Raw genomic sequence first — 16973 nt, forward strand, 5'->3', positions numbered from 1 at the left:
TGCAGTTGCCATACCAGGCGGTGATACAGCCCGCCAGGATGCTCTCGATTGTGCATCTGTAGAAGTTTGTGAGTGCTTTTGGTGACAAGCCGAATTTCTTCAGCCTCCTGAGGTTGAAGAGGCGCTGCTGCGCCTTCTTCACGATGCTGTCTGTGTGAGTGGACCAATTCAGTTTGTCTGTGATGTGTATGCCGAGGAACTTAAAACTTGCTACCCTCTCCACTACTGTTCCATCGATGTGGATAGGGGGGTGTTCCCTCTGCTGTTTCCTGAAGTCCACAATCATCTCCTTAGTTTTGTTGACGTTGAGTGTGAGGTTATTTTCCTGACACCACACTCCGAGGGCCCTCACCTCCTCCCTGTAGGCCGTCTCGTCGTTGTTGGTAATCAAGCCTACCACTGTTGTGTCGTCCGCAAACTTGATGATTGAGTTGGAGGCGTGCGTGGCCACGCAGTCGTGGGTGAACAGGGAGTACAGGAGAGGGCTCAGAACGCACCCTTGTGGGGCCCCAGTGTTGAGGATCAGCGGGGAGGAGATGTTGTTGCCTACCCTCACCACCTGGGGGCGGCCCGTCAGGAAGTCCAGTACCCAGTTGCACAGGGCGGGGTCGAGACCCAGGGTCTCGAGCTTGATGACGAGCTTGGAGGGTACTATGGTGTTGAATGCCGAGTTGTAGTCGATGAACAGCATTCTCACATAGGTATTCCTCTTGTCCAGATGGGTTAGGGCAGTGTGCAGTGTGGTTGAGATTGCATCGTCTGTGGACCTATTTGGGCGGTAAGCAAATTGGAGTGGGTCTAGGGTGTCAGGTAGGGTGGAGGTGATATGGTCCTTGACTAGTCTCTCAAAGCACTTCATGATGACGGATGTGAGTGCTACGGGGCGGTAGTCGTTTAGCTCAGTTACCTTAGCTTTCTTGGGAACAGGAACAATGGTGGCCCTCTTGAAGCATGTGGGAACAGCAGACTGGTATAGGGATTGATTGAATATGTCCGTAAACACACCGGCCAGCTGGTCTGCGCATGCTCTGAGGGCGCGGCTGGGGATGCCGTCTGGGCCTGCAGCCTTGCGAGGGTTAACACGTTTAAATGTCTTACTCACCTCGGCTGCAGTGAAGGAGAGACCGCATGTTTTCGTTGCAGGCCGTGTCAGTGGCACTGTATTGTCGTCAAAGCGGGCAAAAAAGTTATTTAGTCTGCCTGGGAGCAAGACATCCTGGTCCGTGACTGGGCTGGATTTCTTCCTGTAGTCCGTGATTGACTGTAGACCCTGCCACATGCCTCTTGTGTCTGAGCCGTTGAATTGAGATTCTACTTTGTCTCTGTACTGGCGCTTAGCTTGTTTGATAGCCTTGCGGAGGGAATAGCTGCACTGTTTGTATTCGGTCATGTTACCAGACACCTTGCCCTGATTAAAAGCAGTGGTTCGCGCTTTCAGTTTCACACGAATGCTGCCATCAATCCAAGGTTTCTGGTTAGGGAATGTTTTAATCGTTGCTATGGGAACGACATCTTCAACGCACGTTCTAATGAACTCGCACACCGAATCAGCGTATTCATCAATGTTGTTATCTGACGCAATACGAAACATCTCCCAGTCCACGTGATGGAAGCAGTCTTGGAGTGTGGAGTCAGCTTGGTCGGACCAGCGTTGGACAGACCTCAGCGTGGGAGCCTCTTGTTTTAGTTTCTGTCTGTAGGCAGGGATCAACAAAATGGAGTCGTGGTCAGCTTTTCCGAAAGGGGGGCGGGGCAGGGCCTTATATGCGTCGCGGAAGTTAGAGTAACAATGATCCAAGGTCTTTCCTCCCCTGGTTGCGCAATCGATATGCTGATAAAATTTGGGGAGTCTTGTTTTCAGATTAGCCTTGTTAAAATCCCCAGCTACAATGAATGCAGCCTCCGGATAAATCGTTTCCAGTTTGCAGAGAGTTAAATAAAGTTCGTTCAGAGCCATCGATGTGTCTGCTTGGGGGGGGATATATACGGCTGTGATTATAATCGAAGAGAATTCTCTTGGTAGATAATGCGGTCTACATTTGATTGTGAGGAATTCTAAATCAGGTGAACAGAAGGATTTGAGTTCCTGTATGTTTCTTTCATCACACCATGTCACGTTGGCCATGAGGCATACGCCCCCGCCCCTCTTCTTACCAGAAAGATGTTTGTTTCTGTCAGCGCGATGTGTGGAGAAACCCGTTGGCTGCACCGCTTCGGATAGAGTCTCTCCAGTGAGCCATGTTTCAGTGAAGCAAAGGACGTTACAGTCTCTGATGTCCCTCTGGAATGCTACCCTTGCTCGGATTTCATCAACCTTGTTGTCAAGAGACTGGACATTGGCAAGAAGAATGCTAGGGAGTGGTGCGCGCTGTGCCCGTCTCCGGAGTCTGACCAGAAGACCGCCTCGTTTCCCTCTCTTTCGGAGTCGTGTTTTTGGGTCGCTGCATAGGATCCACTCCGTTGTCCTGTTTGTAAGGCAGAACACAGGGTCCGCGTCGCGAAAAACATATTCTTGGTCGTACTGATGGTGAGTTGACGCTGATCTTATATTCAGTAGTTCTTCTCGACTGTATGTAATGAAACCTAAGATGACCTGGGGTACTAATGTAAGAAATAACACGTAAAAAAACAAAAAACTGCATAGTTTCCTAGGAACGCGAAGCGAGGCGGCCATCTCTGTCGGCGCCGGAAGTGAACAGCTTATTTTGAACAATATATTTTTGAAAGAGTAAAATGTACACACATTTACCACACTTTTATGAGCATTTTAAGCATTTTAATCCATATAAATTGTGCACAAAAGAATTGGATCCATATAAATTGTACAAATAATACATTTGTACTATTTGTTTTATACATTGTTGGACCAATCGCGTCGCCGCTCCTAATGCCCTAATAAACGGTTCGCTACTAACACACACACACACACCCCATCCTACCCTTCCCAGTGTGGATGAAACTGATGGCCGTTGGTTCCGGCGATGATCCTCTGATTAGATTGCTCATGCGGGGCCTTAATCTCATTGATTTAATCAGTATGTCGGATTCACCGGGCTGATTGCTTCACATGGCAGAATCCATTTTCCTCATCAATCTCCGAACAGGCTGACTTCTGTCTTCTCCCCGGCCTGTAATCTCAGGGGAGGGATGATTAGGCTTAAGGGGCATCCTTTGACCTCCATAGCCACAGCTCATTCTGGAATCACCATTATTAGAGTCAACTGGAACTCGACGCAATAAAAATGATTCCTATGATATCTCCTAGCCCGGGGCTGCGTCACAAATCACACCCCGTTCCTTATATAGTTCACCACTTTTCGACCAAGGCCCATAGAGCTCTGGTTAAAAGTAGTGCACTTTATATGGAATATGGTGCCATTTGGGATGTAGCCCCCGCTATCAGACGAGGTGCTCAAAAATGAATAAAATGTTGATGTCTCTTATCGCTACAGAGATAAATCACCTCATCATTAGTTCCGCCCCTCCTTCTCTCATTATAAGTTGATTCGCTCTGAGACCTAATTGTTTTCTCGTCTGATGTCTCCATAGTGATAAGTGGCTGGCGGTGCCCGCCCAAGTCTGGCAAGTATATGTGCACTTCCTGCAACGGGTGGATATCAGCTGTGTGACTGGCCAGCGGACCTGTCAATCACTGCTGATACGGGGCACCCAAGCCACCCGGAAGGTCCGGTGTTACACCTCGCACCCACAGGAGCTCAAGGTACAACTGGCTGTCCGGTGTCTCTCTGCCACCCTGGTTGATAAAAGTTAGGCTGTGTGTCCAAAATTGCACCCTATTCACTCCATAGTGCCCTACTTTTGACTAGAACCCTATGGGCTGTTGTCAGAATGGAATACAGTCATGCTCACTGTAGAGAACGATATGTATGTTTTATATGTTTTCACCAAAGATAAATATTTAAAGAATAACTGATTTAGAGGCTGGTTCTAGTCTATATTTCAAAGACTATATTTCAATGGATTATTTTGTTGCTCTTAGCAGGTAATCTGACTGTAGTATGTATTGTTACATGAGAGAGAGTCCTACAAAGGCTGTTGAACCCATCGAACAGGTTCTGTGTTTTGAGCGGGTTGAATGGGAGCAATGTTCCTCTCTCTCCCCATCTCACCCCCCCCCTTTTCCCTCCTTCTCTCTCCCTCCCTCGTCCCCTCTCCCAGGTGGACCCAGCGGAGGTGTTTGTCCTCCTCCCGGGTGTGGTACAGGACCTGCAGCTGTGTGTGTGTCCGTTGCGGGCGGGCAGCCGCTTCTGCTACCTCACCGTGGTGGACGTGGAGCAACACACGCTGGTGGCCTGCTGGCTCCTCAGCCTCACCTGTCGCCTGCCCATCGTCTCCAAGGTGAAACCACCCACTGAAGCTCTGTCTTTCTCTACCTCTCTCTCTCTCGCTCTCTCTCTGCCTGTCTCTCACTCTCTCTCAGTATCTATCCATCTCTATCTTTTTCTCTCTCTCTCTTGCTCTCTTTGTCTTTGGCTCTTTCTCCCATACACAGTCTTTCATTCTGTCTTTCTCACATAGACACTTATTCACACTCACACACACCGACATATGGACCTATTACACACACACACTCACTCAGACGCTTGCACTGCGGCTCAAAGCAGGATAATGTGTCCCCAAAAAATGCTCAATAGAGGACACCTGCAGTTTAAGGAGAGCGAGATAAAGAGAGGGAGGGAGAGAGAGGAAGAGGGAGCGAGAGGGATTCCTGGCAACGGAGATGTCTGGGTGAAGACATGGACTGCGTCCCAAATGTCAACCCTATATTCTACTACATAGTGCACTACTTTTAACCAGAGCACCATGGGTCCTGGCCAAAAGTAGTGCACACCTGGCCGAAAGTAGTGCACTAAATAGGGAATACGGTGCCATTTGGAATTTGTGCCATGCTCTTTAAAGGTGTCTCCTGTAGTTTGGCTGTAATAACCTTAGCATACAGTATCTCCTAGATGGGTAGTGAAACTGTCTGAACGATTGAATGGCGCAGTGCAGTCTCACAAAGACGTGTGCAATGCAGTGGAACCCTTATTCCCCTTATGATGTCACGATGACAAGAAACACACCCAAAATAACATTATTTGGTTTCTCTCCACTGTTATGATCCTCTGCTAAATTATGAATGAAGAATCTGTTTATGTGAAATCTTTGTGGAGCTCACAATCACAGTATCATATGTTTTTGGTGCGTCTGTGAGATTGTACGAATTTATATGCACATAATGTTATGTGACTTTGATCCTCAGTGGTTCTGACAGTGTTTTATCTCTCTGTATTGTCAATCTGGGCACCTTCTTCTAAACATTGATATAATCACCTAAGTGATTTTAGATTCACAATCTGATAGTGTGCCCCGTCTCTTTTATCTCTCAGGGGCGAAAGATGAACAGATAAGGTTTCATATTCATTAGTGCACGCGTAGAAAAAAAGTTTAGCAACGGAAAAGGAAAACAAGCGTTTCTTATTGGTTATGTTCAGGTAGTAGTCCATCCCTGTTTCAGTCCATTTTGTTCAGTTCGGTGCCTAATGAATAACACTCTGTTTCATCCATACCAGCTATTTGCTTCAAATGTCATGTGTCTTTCTGTTGCATTCTACACTGATATGAATTATTTTGCACCATTTGGATTCTGTCTCGTCTCGTATTTCATTTTTTTTCTTCTTTACAGACAGATCTAAAGTCATTTTTCCCCCTAATGGTTGAGTTTAGGATCTGATCAAAACTAAACTGATCCTAGACCTGTTTCTCAGGGCTTGTTTCTACTAGGAGTGTTGTGTGTTTCTATCATTTAGTTTCTCCCACAGACTTGATCTAAGGTCTGTTTTTTATTCCCCCTTAATTGTTAAGGATACAATTCTGAGGAGGCTTAACTGATCTTAACTGATATCTCTCTTCTGGCAGGCTTTTGAAATGTGTGCACCTGTGGGAGGGGGTCGGGGGAGCACACGGAAGATCACTTACACCAACCCCTACCCCACCAGCCGTGTCCTCCTGCTACGGTCAGACCACCCTGACCTGCTCCAGTTTAAAGAGGACAGTTTTGAGGTGAGCACCACTACAAAGCACAACACTGCCCTCTGGTCATGTCTCTGTTCAAACTGACATTTAATGAGGAATGGAGGGAGGGAGAGCAACAGGGAGAGAGAGGAAAAGAGAGCGAGAGAGAATGGGATGGAGAGGGGGGGGGGGGGGGGGAGACCATCCTTTTCTATTTTCAAACATGAATCGGGTGTTGTATTGTACCTGGACCGTATTCATTACTGACACTGGAAAGAACTTCTGCCTCTCTGTAGTTATTGGCTCTGGGACAGACCAGTGACACTAACAAGTCGTTAGTTTATGTGTTTACGGACATATTTCATCTCTCCATATCCCAATCTGTTGTCCCCACTTTCTTCAAGATGTCCACTATTGTTCCTGTACCCAAGAAAGCGAAGGTAACTGAACTAAATGATTATCGCCTCTTAGCACTCACTTCTGTCATTATGAAGTGCTACAATTCGCCACCAACAGAACCACGGACGACGCAATCCCCATTGTTCTTTAGACTGCCCTATCCTACCCGGAAAAGAGAAATATGTACAGTATGTAAGAATGCTGTTCATCAACTACAGCTTACCCTGCAAGCTCATCACTAAGCTCAGGGCCCTGGGTCTGAACCCCTCCCTGTGCAACTGGGTCCTGGACTTCCTGACGTGCCGACCCCAAGTGGTGAAGGTAGGCAACAACACCTCCGCCACTGATCCTCAACACGGGGGCCACTGAAGGGTGCGTACTCAGCCCCCTCCTGTACTCCCTGTTCACCAATGACTGCATGGCCACGCACATCTCCAACTCAATCATCAAGTTTGCTGACAACACAACAGTGCTAGGCCTGATTACCAACAGCCTTCTTCACACAAACAATGTAGTGAAGAAGGTGCAACAGCGCTTCTTCAACCTCAGGATGCTGAAGACATTTGTCTTGGCCCCTAAGACCCTCATGAACTTGGACAGATGGACCATTAAGGCGCCTCCTGTCGGGCTGTATCACCGCCTGGTACACAATTGCACCGTCCGGAACCGCAGGGCTCTCCAGAGGGTGGTGCGGTCAATGCGTCACTGGGGAACACTGCCTTCCCTCCAGGACATCTACAGCAACCGTTGTCACAGGAAGGACAAGAAGTTCAGGAAGGCCAAGAAGTTCATCAAGGACCTCCGCCATCAGAGCCACGGCCTGTTCGCCCCACTATCACAGAGAAGGCATTACAGGTGCATCAAATCCGGGATCGAGAGAGTGACACAGCTCTTTCCTCCACGTTATCAGACTGTTAAACAGGCACCATTCTAGCCAGCTACCACCCAGTACTCTACCCTGCACCTTAGAGACTGCTGCCCTATGTACAGAGTCACTTTAATAATATTTACATACAAAACAGACTATTATATTTATATGCACTGAATTTACAAAACATTAGGAACACCTTCCTAATATTGAGTTGGACTGCTTTTTATCAGAATAGTCTCAATTCGTTGGGGCATGGACTCGACAAGGTGTTGAAAGTGTTCCACTGGGAGGCTGTCCCATGTGAAATGCTTCCCACAGTTGTCAAGTTGGTTGCTTGTCCTTGGGGTGGTGGAACATTCTTGATACACACGAGAAACTGTTGAGCATAAAAAATCCAGCAGGGTTGCAGTTCTTGACACACTCAAACCGATGTGCCTGGCACCTACAGTACTACCATGCCCCAATTAAAGGCACTTAAATCTTTTGTCTTGCCCATTCACCCTCTGAATGGCATACATACACAATCCATGTCTAAATTGTCTATTTTTTTTACCAGTTTTCTCCCCTAGAATGATTGGAGTGGATTTAACAAGTGACATCAATAAGGGATCCTAGGGATCCTTCACCTGGTCAGTCTATGGCATGGAAAGAGCAGGTGTTCTTAATGTTTTGTTTACTCAGTGTACATGATATACAGTGCCTTTTTCCTTTTCCCATTCCTCCTTGCAAAACAGCTCGAGCTCAGTGAGGTTGGATGGAGAGCATTTGTGAACAGCAGTTTTCAGTTCTTTCCACAGATTCTCGATTGGATTCAGTTCTGGACTTTGACTTGGCCATTATAACACCTGGATATGTTTATTTTTGAACCATTCCATTGTAGATTTTGCTTTATGTTTTGGATCATTGTCTTGTTGGAAGACAAATCTCCGTCCCAGTCTCAGGTCTTTTGCAGACTCCATCAGGTTTTCTTCCAGAATGGTCCTGTATTTGGCTCCATCCATCTTCCCATCAATTTTAACCATCTTCCCTGTCCCTGCTGAAGAAAAGCAGGCCCAAACCATGATGCTGCCACCACCATGTTTGACAGTGGGGATGGTGTGTTCAGGGTGATGAGCTGTGTTGCTTTTACGCCAAACATAACGTTTTGCATTGTTGCCAAAAAGTTCAATTTTGGTTTCATCTGACCAGAGCACCTTCTTCCACATGTTTGGTGTGTCTCCCAGGTGGCTTGTGGCAAACTTTAAACGACACTTTTTATGGATATCTTTAAGAAATGGCTTTCTTCTTGCCACTCTTCCATAAAGGCCAGATTTGTGCAATATACGACTGATTGTTGACGTATGGACAGAGTCTCCCACCTCAGCTGTAGATCTCTGCAGTTCATCCAGAGTGATCATGGGCCTCTTGGCTGCATCTCTGATTAGTCTTCTCCTTGTATGAGCTGAAGGTTTAGAGAGACGGCCAGGTCTTGGTAGATTTGCAGTGGTCTGATACTCCTTCCATTTCAATATTATCGCTTGCACAGTGCTCCTTGGGATGTTTAAAGCTTGGGAAATATTTTTGTATCCAAATCCGGCTTTAAACTTCTTCACAACAGTATCTCGGACCTGCCTGGTGTGTTCCTTGTTCTTCATGATGCTCTCTGCGCTTTTAACGGACCTCTGAGACTATCACAGTGCAGGTGCATTTATACGGAGACTTGATTACACACAGGTGGATTGTATTTATCATCATTAGTCATTCAGGTCAACATTGGATCATTCAGAGATCCTCACTGAACTTCTGGAGAGAGTTTGCTGCACTGAAAGTAAAGGGGCTGAATAATTTTGCACGCCCAATTTTTCAGTTTTTGATTTGTTAAAAAAGTTTGAAATATCCAATAAATGTCAATCCACTTCATGATTGTGTCCCACTTGTTGTTGATTCTTCACAAAAAAATACAGTTTTATATCTTTATGTTTGAAGCCTGAAATGTGGCAAAAGGTCGCAAAGTTCAAGGGGGCCGAATACTTTCGCAAGGCACTGTATATATATATATATATAAATATATATATTTATTTATATATATTTATTTATATTCTGGTCTCGTTACGTTACTTGTCCTGATATTTCTTAATTTCTTTATTTTTATGGATTATGTGTATTGTTATTTTGTTATTGCTAGGTATTACTGTACTGTTGGAGCGAGAAACACAAGCATTTCGCTGCACCTGCGATAACATTTACCTAATATGAATAACACGTCCAATATAGCTGTTGATTTTTTTTCCGTGTTCCGTCATTAGCCCCAGTGTCTCATAGGAGATTCATTGACTTCATAAGCATCTCGACATAAACAAGTCGTCTCAACATCATTGGCTTTCGTTCGCTGTCATTTGCAAGACGGTCTCCTAGAGCATGCAGCGGTGTAAATGGAAAATGAACTCCTCTGTTTATGTGTCTACGACTTGCATACAGATATGATGCTTAACCAAATAGAGAGAGACAGAGGGAGAGAGAGGGGCAAGAAAAATAACCGACTGTGTTTTCCATTTAGTCAACATAGCTTCAGGCTCAATGCTCTCTAAACAATTTATGGGGTTTATATCTTAACTTTGAATAGAGTAATTTTCCCTATGCCAAAAACTAACTACGCTGCCATAATAAAAACATTTGGGAAGCAAAAAAAGCAGAGCAAGGATCGATATTAGTTTTCCAGAAATTACCAGATAAATCTCACACATTGAACCATATATTTTAGCTGGCCATTACGTGGAATGCAACCATTGGAAATTAGTTTTTCTTAAAATGTCCAAATAAGACCTTATGAACAGAGTGGCGAGCCGCAAACAAACGATAACCATATGAATTCCGCTAATAATCAAAGCACAACACAACACACTGGCTGTAGTTAATTTGGAGGAAGAAAACAACAATACAAGAGCATGTAGTTTTACGAGCTTTCAATTTATGGTGGGAACACCAGGTGTTGTAGAAAACAATTTCCCTTTTTTACAAAATGACTCTAATTCTGGTTGACTTTTCTCTAATGAGCCAATTATAGTGGCAAACCGTTTTGTTGATTTGAGGTTTTACACAAATCTATTGTTGTCGTATCGCCACACATCCCTAGACGTTATGTGTTGTAATCACAGTCAAGTGGCGTAAATATAGGCAGAAGATTATAAACAATGTACTATAGTACTCTAGTGAAATACACCTAAAAAGCAATGTTCAAAAAATGCATCACACATGCTTCTTTTAAATGTCATTTAGAATATTAGGGTTGCAGTGCATTCAGAAAGTTTTCATACCCCTTGACTTATTGGACATTTTGTTGTTTTACAGCCTGAATTCATTTTTTTTTTTTTTTTTAAATAATAACTTCACCCATCTACACACCATAACCCATAATGACAAAGTGAAAACATGCTTTTTTCAAATGTGTTGAAAATGAAATACAAAAACTTCCTAGTCCTTGCCGATGACAAGCATACCCATAACATGATGCAGCCACCACCATGCTTGAAAATATATTGTGTTGGATTTGCCCCAAACATAATGCTTTGTATTCAGGACAAAAATATAATTTGTGTCCCACATTTCTAGCAGTTTTACTTTAGTGCCTTATTGCATATTTTGGTGCATGTTTTGGAATATTTTTTATCGGGTACAGGCTTCTTTCTTTTCACCCTGTCAGTTAAGTTAGTTTTGTGGAGTAACTACAATGTTGTTGATCCATCCTCAGTGTTCTCCTATCACAACCATTAAACTATAACGGTTTTAAAGTCACTATTGACCTCATGGTGAAATCCCTGATCGTTTTACTTCCTCTCTGGAAACTAGTTAGGAAGGATGCCTGTATCTTTGTGGTGACTGGGTGTTTTCATACACCATCCAACGTGTAATTAATAACTTCACCATACTCGAAGTAGCTTCAATGTCTGCCTTTTTTTTAAGATGCCCTTCTATGTGAGGCATTGGAAAACCTCCCTGGTTTCTGTGGTTGAGACTGAGACTATGTTTAAAATTCACTGCTCGACTGAGGGGCCTTACAATTATCTGTATGTGTGGGGTACAGAAATTAGGTAGTCATTGAAAAACAATGTTAAACACTATTATTGCATACAGAGTCCATGCAACTTATTATGTGACTTGTTAAGCACATTTTTAATTGTGAACTTATTTAGGCTTAACATAACAAAGGGGTTGAATACTTGACAAGACATTTCAGCTTTACAATTTTACTTTGACATTATTGGGTATTGTGTGTAGGCCAGTGATACAAAGTCTCAATTTAATCCATTTTAGATTCAGGCTGTAAGAAAACAAAATTTGGAAATAGTTAAGGGGTGTGAATACTTTCTGAAGTCACAGTATAAAAGAAGAGATATGTCCAGGGTCGGGTTCAGTAATTGAATGTGTATTGTTTGTCTATCTTTATAATGTATTTGTCTTCAAGTTTATATATGTCTACAACAAGAAAAGGGAAGATATCAGTATTGGGGAATAATAACATATTGTACGGAATACATTTGTACTGTAGTGTTTGTACAGTACTGTTTGTTCTCTAGAGTAATGCAAGGTCTCTTTCATGATCATGTGAAACGTCAATTGCTATGGAAATGCTGGCATGTGTTTTTCGATGATGTTAAAGATAATTATGACGCAACTATGACGGTGATACAATATGGATTACAATTATCATCATGAATATTAAGGTAATACGCACTAAATGTTACACACATAGACACTCAACCATGCAAATTGGCAGAGTTATTATTTACTTGGACATCACACATTATAGTCTTACTCTTATACAGACATTGTACACACTCTCACCAAATCACATCCAATATCATACACATCAACCTACTCAGATTTACTACACACATAATATCTTGTCTCAATTTTCTAACATCTGTGGCATTGGCTCACAGGCAAATAGGCAAGGGAATAAAACAAATATTGCAAGAACCTATTTCTTGAATTCTAAATAACAGACATTTGAAAGCTCAAATTTTGATTGTCATATTACCTCTGGTGGCAGTAACTTCACAAACACAAATTATGGTCAATTTAGACTGAGAATAGTATCTAGTTAACGATAAGGGGTGAAATAAGTATAGCCAGTTATAATTGTAACGGTTTAGCAGATTATAAAAAAAGATCAGTCTTTACGTGGCTAAAAGGAATTTATCATACTGTTTACAGGAAACTCACTCTACATCCTTAGATGGAGTTGTGTGGAAAAAGGAATGGGGTGGTGGAATCATTTTCTGTCATGGACAAAGTAACTCAAAAGGTGTGATGATATTAATTAACAACAATTTTGATCTGAATGTGCAAATAGTCAGGAATGATTCGCAAGGAAGGTGGATCCTTTTGAATATGAAAGTGGACGAAATAAGAGATGTGGCTCATTAATCTATATGGTCCAAATCAGGATGATCCATACTTCTTTGAAAACATTTATATCAATTTATTGAACTTACAGGCAACAAGTCATTATGGTAGGAGACTATAACACAGTGTTAAGTACCTCAACTCTACAAACTATCATCACCGTGCCCTTAAGGAAATCACAATTATTATGGACACATTATAAATAGTGGATATTTGGAGACTAAAAAAACCCAACCTAGTGAGATATACGTGGAGGAGACTTAATCAAGCTAGTCGTCTTGACCACTTTCTTGTCTCTTTCTCTCTTGCATCAAAGGTTAAAAAAGTTTTAATAGGAGTCAGAATGTGATCGGCTCATCATCTAATTTGCATTCACATAATTATTTCCACGTGGACGGAGATATTGGAAGTTTAATCAAAGTTTACTGGAGGACAACTTAGTCAAAAATAAGACAAAATCATTTATAACTCAATTTTTCCAGTATAATATTGGTGCAGCAAATCCCCTTATTGTTTGGGATACCTAAATGTATCTTCAGAGGTCATTCAATTCAATATTCATCAATAATAAAAATAATAAAAAAGCAGTTTCTGGCTAAAGAGACAAGACTAACAAGGGAAATCCATTAACTAATAGTACAGGTAGTTAGCAATAAAAACGATACTACAGAGATACAAAATAAGTTGGAAGAAAAACAAAAAGAACTTGAGGATTTTATTCAAGAACGATCTAAAGTAATCTATTACAAAAATTAAGCAAACTGGATGGAATATGGAGAAAAATGCACAAAATTCTTCCTAAATCTCCAATACAGGAACTCTAACAAAAATAATTTGCAGAAACTCGCTACTGAAGACGGAGTCCTCTATGATTCTCTGAATTGTATTTTAAAATAGCAACCTAAATATTTTAGGCAGATGTTCTCTTTTTCGTCTCATCCTCTCCCACTGAATGAAGATTACGGTAAGGAATTCTTTCCAAATAATATAAAAAATGGAAAATTAACAAATTTACAGAAAGATCAGTGCAAACTTTTTGAGGCTATTAAATCCTTTGTCTGTAAAAAACCCAGGGGTTGATGACATACCGGTAGAGGCATATCAAGGCTTTTTTGATCTACTAAAAGCTCCGTTGTTAGATTGTTTTAACTACTTCTATAGAAATTGTAGTCTGTCAGGTACTCAGCAGGAAGGTCTGATATCTCTATTATTAAAACAAGACCCAGATGGCAAATATAAAGACCCATTCTATCTAAAAAAAAAAACTGGAGGCCCCTTACACGTCAAATACTAGCGAAATGCATAGCACTCAGAATTTAAAGGGTTTTTACCAGGTATTGTTTATCCTGACCAGACATTTTTACATGGACGATACATTGGAGATAATATACGACAACTACTAGAAATAATAGAAGATCATGAAACATATAAGAAGCCAGGCCTGGTATTTAAAGTGGATTTTGAAAAGGCATTTGATAAAGTAAGACTGGATTTTATTTATAAATGCCTGGATTTTTTCAATTTCTGTGATTCTCTAATAAAATGGGTACAAAATAATGTATAGCAACCCCAGGTGTAATATAGTAAATAACGGCTACTTCTCAGAGTTTTGAATTGTCAAGAGCAGTTAAACAAGGGTGTCTGCTGTCACCATATCTATTCGTTATGGCCATTGAAATGCTAGCTATTAAAATCAGAACCAATAACAACATTAGAGGATTAGAAATCCAAGGTTTAAAAACAAAGGTGTCCATGTATGCCAATGACTCAAGTTTTATATTAAGTATGCAAACTAAATCCCTGCTATGTCTCATTGAAGATCTGGATAACTTTTCTTTACTAAAACCTAATTATGATGTGTACAATATTACGTATTGGATCTTTAAAAAATACAACTTTTACATTACCCTGCAGTTTACCTATAAAATGGGCTGATGGTGAAGTGGACAGACTTGGTATTCATATCACAAAATATATAAATAAGCTCTCCGAGATGAATTTCAATAGAAAACTTGTAAAAATAGACAAGATCCTGCAACCCTGGAGAGGTAAATACCTGTCTATTTATGGAAAAATTGCCCTGATTAACTCCTTAGTCATATCTCCGTTTACTCACTTACTTATGGTGCTGCCTACTCCTGATGATTAGTTTTTCAAATCATATGAGCAAAAAATATTTCACTTCATCTGGGATGCTAAACCAGATAAAATAAAGCGTGCCTATCTATATAATAAATATGAATTGGGTGGGTTGAGATTATTAAATATAAAAGCACTAAACCACTCTAAAAGCTTCACTTATTCAAAAGTTTTACTTGAACCCTAATTGCTTCTCAAGTAGATTACTAAGAAATGCTCATGCATTGTTTAAAAAAAATCATTTTTGATTAATTGAAACAAGCATTGCATAACAAATATTACAACAAATATTATGGCTGAACTGAAATGTGCTGGTTGATAAAATACCTGTATTTATGGAAAAGATGTTTGAAAAGTGTATTTTGTTCTTAAATGATATTGTAAATTGTAATGGTAGAGTTATGTCCTTCATGGAGTTATCAGAATTGTACAGGAAGTTCTGCTCAATCCAAGAGTACAACCAATTGACTACAGCATTACCCCAAAAATGGAGGAGGGAGGTGGCAGCAGGAGGAAGTAGGGAACTGGTCTGTCTGCCCAATATAATTGTCACACTGTAGCTAAACTTAACTTCTTGATCCTACTTGAGACGCAGATGTCTCAACTAGGCACCTGGAAATGCAAATGCGCTACGCTAAATGCTAAATGTACTCGTTAAAACTCAAACGTTCATCAAAATACACATGCAGGGTATAGAATTAAAGCTACACTCGTTGTGAATCTAGCCAACAAGTCAGATTTTTAAAATGCTTTTCGGCGAAAGCATGAGAAGCTATTATCTGATAGCATGCAACACTTCAAAATGCCTGAATGCGACGTAAACAAAAGATTTAGCGTAGCCGGCGATACACAAACGCAGAAATAAAATATAAAACATTCATTACCTTTGACGAGCTTCTTTCTTGGCACTCCTATATGCCCCATAAACATCACTATTGGGTCTTTTTTTCGATTAAATCGGTCCATATATACCCAAAATAGCCATCTATGGAAGCTGTGTAATCCAGAAAAAAACATAGTTTTAAAACGCAGCGTCATTTTTTTAAATTAAAAAAGTTGACGATAAACTTTCACAAAACACTTCGAAATACTTTTGTAATCCAACTTTAGGTATTAGTAAACGTTTATAATCTATCAAAATGATTACAGGGCGATGTGTATTCAATAGCTCCTCGTCTTCAAATCAATGGCCGACAATGTGCACTTCAAAACATCCTGGCGGAGACCGGAAGAAATGGAATCCAGTTAGTTGGATTTACCAACAAAAAACTCCCCGGATAATGACGACAATCTGTAGGAATTGCATGCAGGTCCATAATTAATTTTGTGCCCTTTTAACAATCCATGAAAGTGACGCATGGATATTATTTTTAGCTTTCTGTGAGCAGTTTTTCTTGCGCTTTTCGATGAAACACACGATCTGTTATAGTCACAGCCGTGATTTAACCAGTTTTAGAAACTTCAGAGTGTTTTTTTATCCACACATACTAATCATATGCATATACTATATTCCTGGCATGAGTAGCAGGACGCTGAAAAGTTGCGCGATTTTTAACAGAATGTTCGAAAAAGGAGGGGGTAGGCTTAACAGGTTTTAACAAAACATTGTGCAACAGAAAACCAAACATTTTAGTTTCTTATTGAACGAGTTCAGGTAATCCGTCCCTGTTTTTGTCCTTTTTTTCTTCAATTTGGTACCTAATGAACACAACCCTGTTCTTTCCCTGTAGATTGGGGGAGGGGAGACCTACCGCATCGGGCTGCGGTTCGCTCCCAGCCAAAGTCCTGGTGCTCAGGAGATCCTCATCTACATCAACAACCAGGAGGAGACCACGGAGGAGACCTTCTGTGTGAAAGTGAAATACACCTGAACACACGGCAACTCAACGCAGTACTGTACACATCAACTACTACCGTACAGAACAATGCTGTTTGCTAAGAAAGACAGCTCAACAATGTTCTCATCAACTACTGTATAGAACTCAACACTTTGCTACTTATGAAAGACGGCTCAATTCAGTACTCATCAACTTCTGTATAGATATATATTGTTACACGATGGCTTGATGCATATGGATGACTGTAGAATATTTAGTATAGATTAGTTACTTTATAACTGAAAGGTCCGGGACATATGACTGTAGGCTAATTGAAATATTATTAC

At 41.3% G+C, this 16973-nt stretch overlaps 1 protein-coding gene across 1 annotated transcript in view; it reads left to right on the forward strand.

Annotated features, from left to right (window-relative positions):
- The window catches only part of LOC139367676 (nephronophthisis 4), a 190914-nt gene extending 173941 nt beyond the window's left edge, over positions 1 to 16973 (forward strand). The window contains exons 26-29 of the mRNA XM_071105959.1: positions 3550 to 3721; positions 4180 to 4359; positions 5920 to 6063; positions 16540 to 16973. Of these exons, the coding sequence (XP_070962060.1) occupies positions 3550 to 3721; positions 4180 to 4359; positions 5920 to 6063; positions 16540 to 16680 (637 nt within the window). The 3' untranslated portion in view covers positions 16681 to 16973. The remainder of the gene's footprint in view (positions 1 to 3549; positions 3722 to 4179; positions 4360 to 5919; positions 6064 to 16539) is intronic.

The sequence above is a fragment of the Oncorhynchus clarkii genome, chromosome 16 (assembly GCF_045791955.1).
Source record: "Oncorhynchus clarkii lewisi isolate Uvic-CL-2024 chromosome 16, UVic_Ocla_1.0, whole genome shotgun sequence".
Taxonomy (NCBI): Eukaryota; Metazoa; Chordata; class Actinopteri; order Salmoniformes; family Salmonidae; genus Oncorhynchus; species Oncorhynchus clarkii.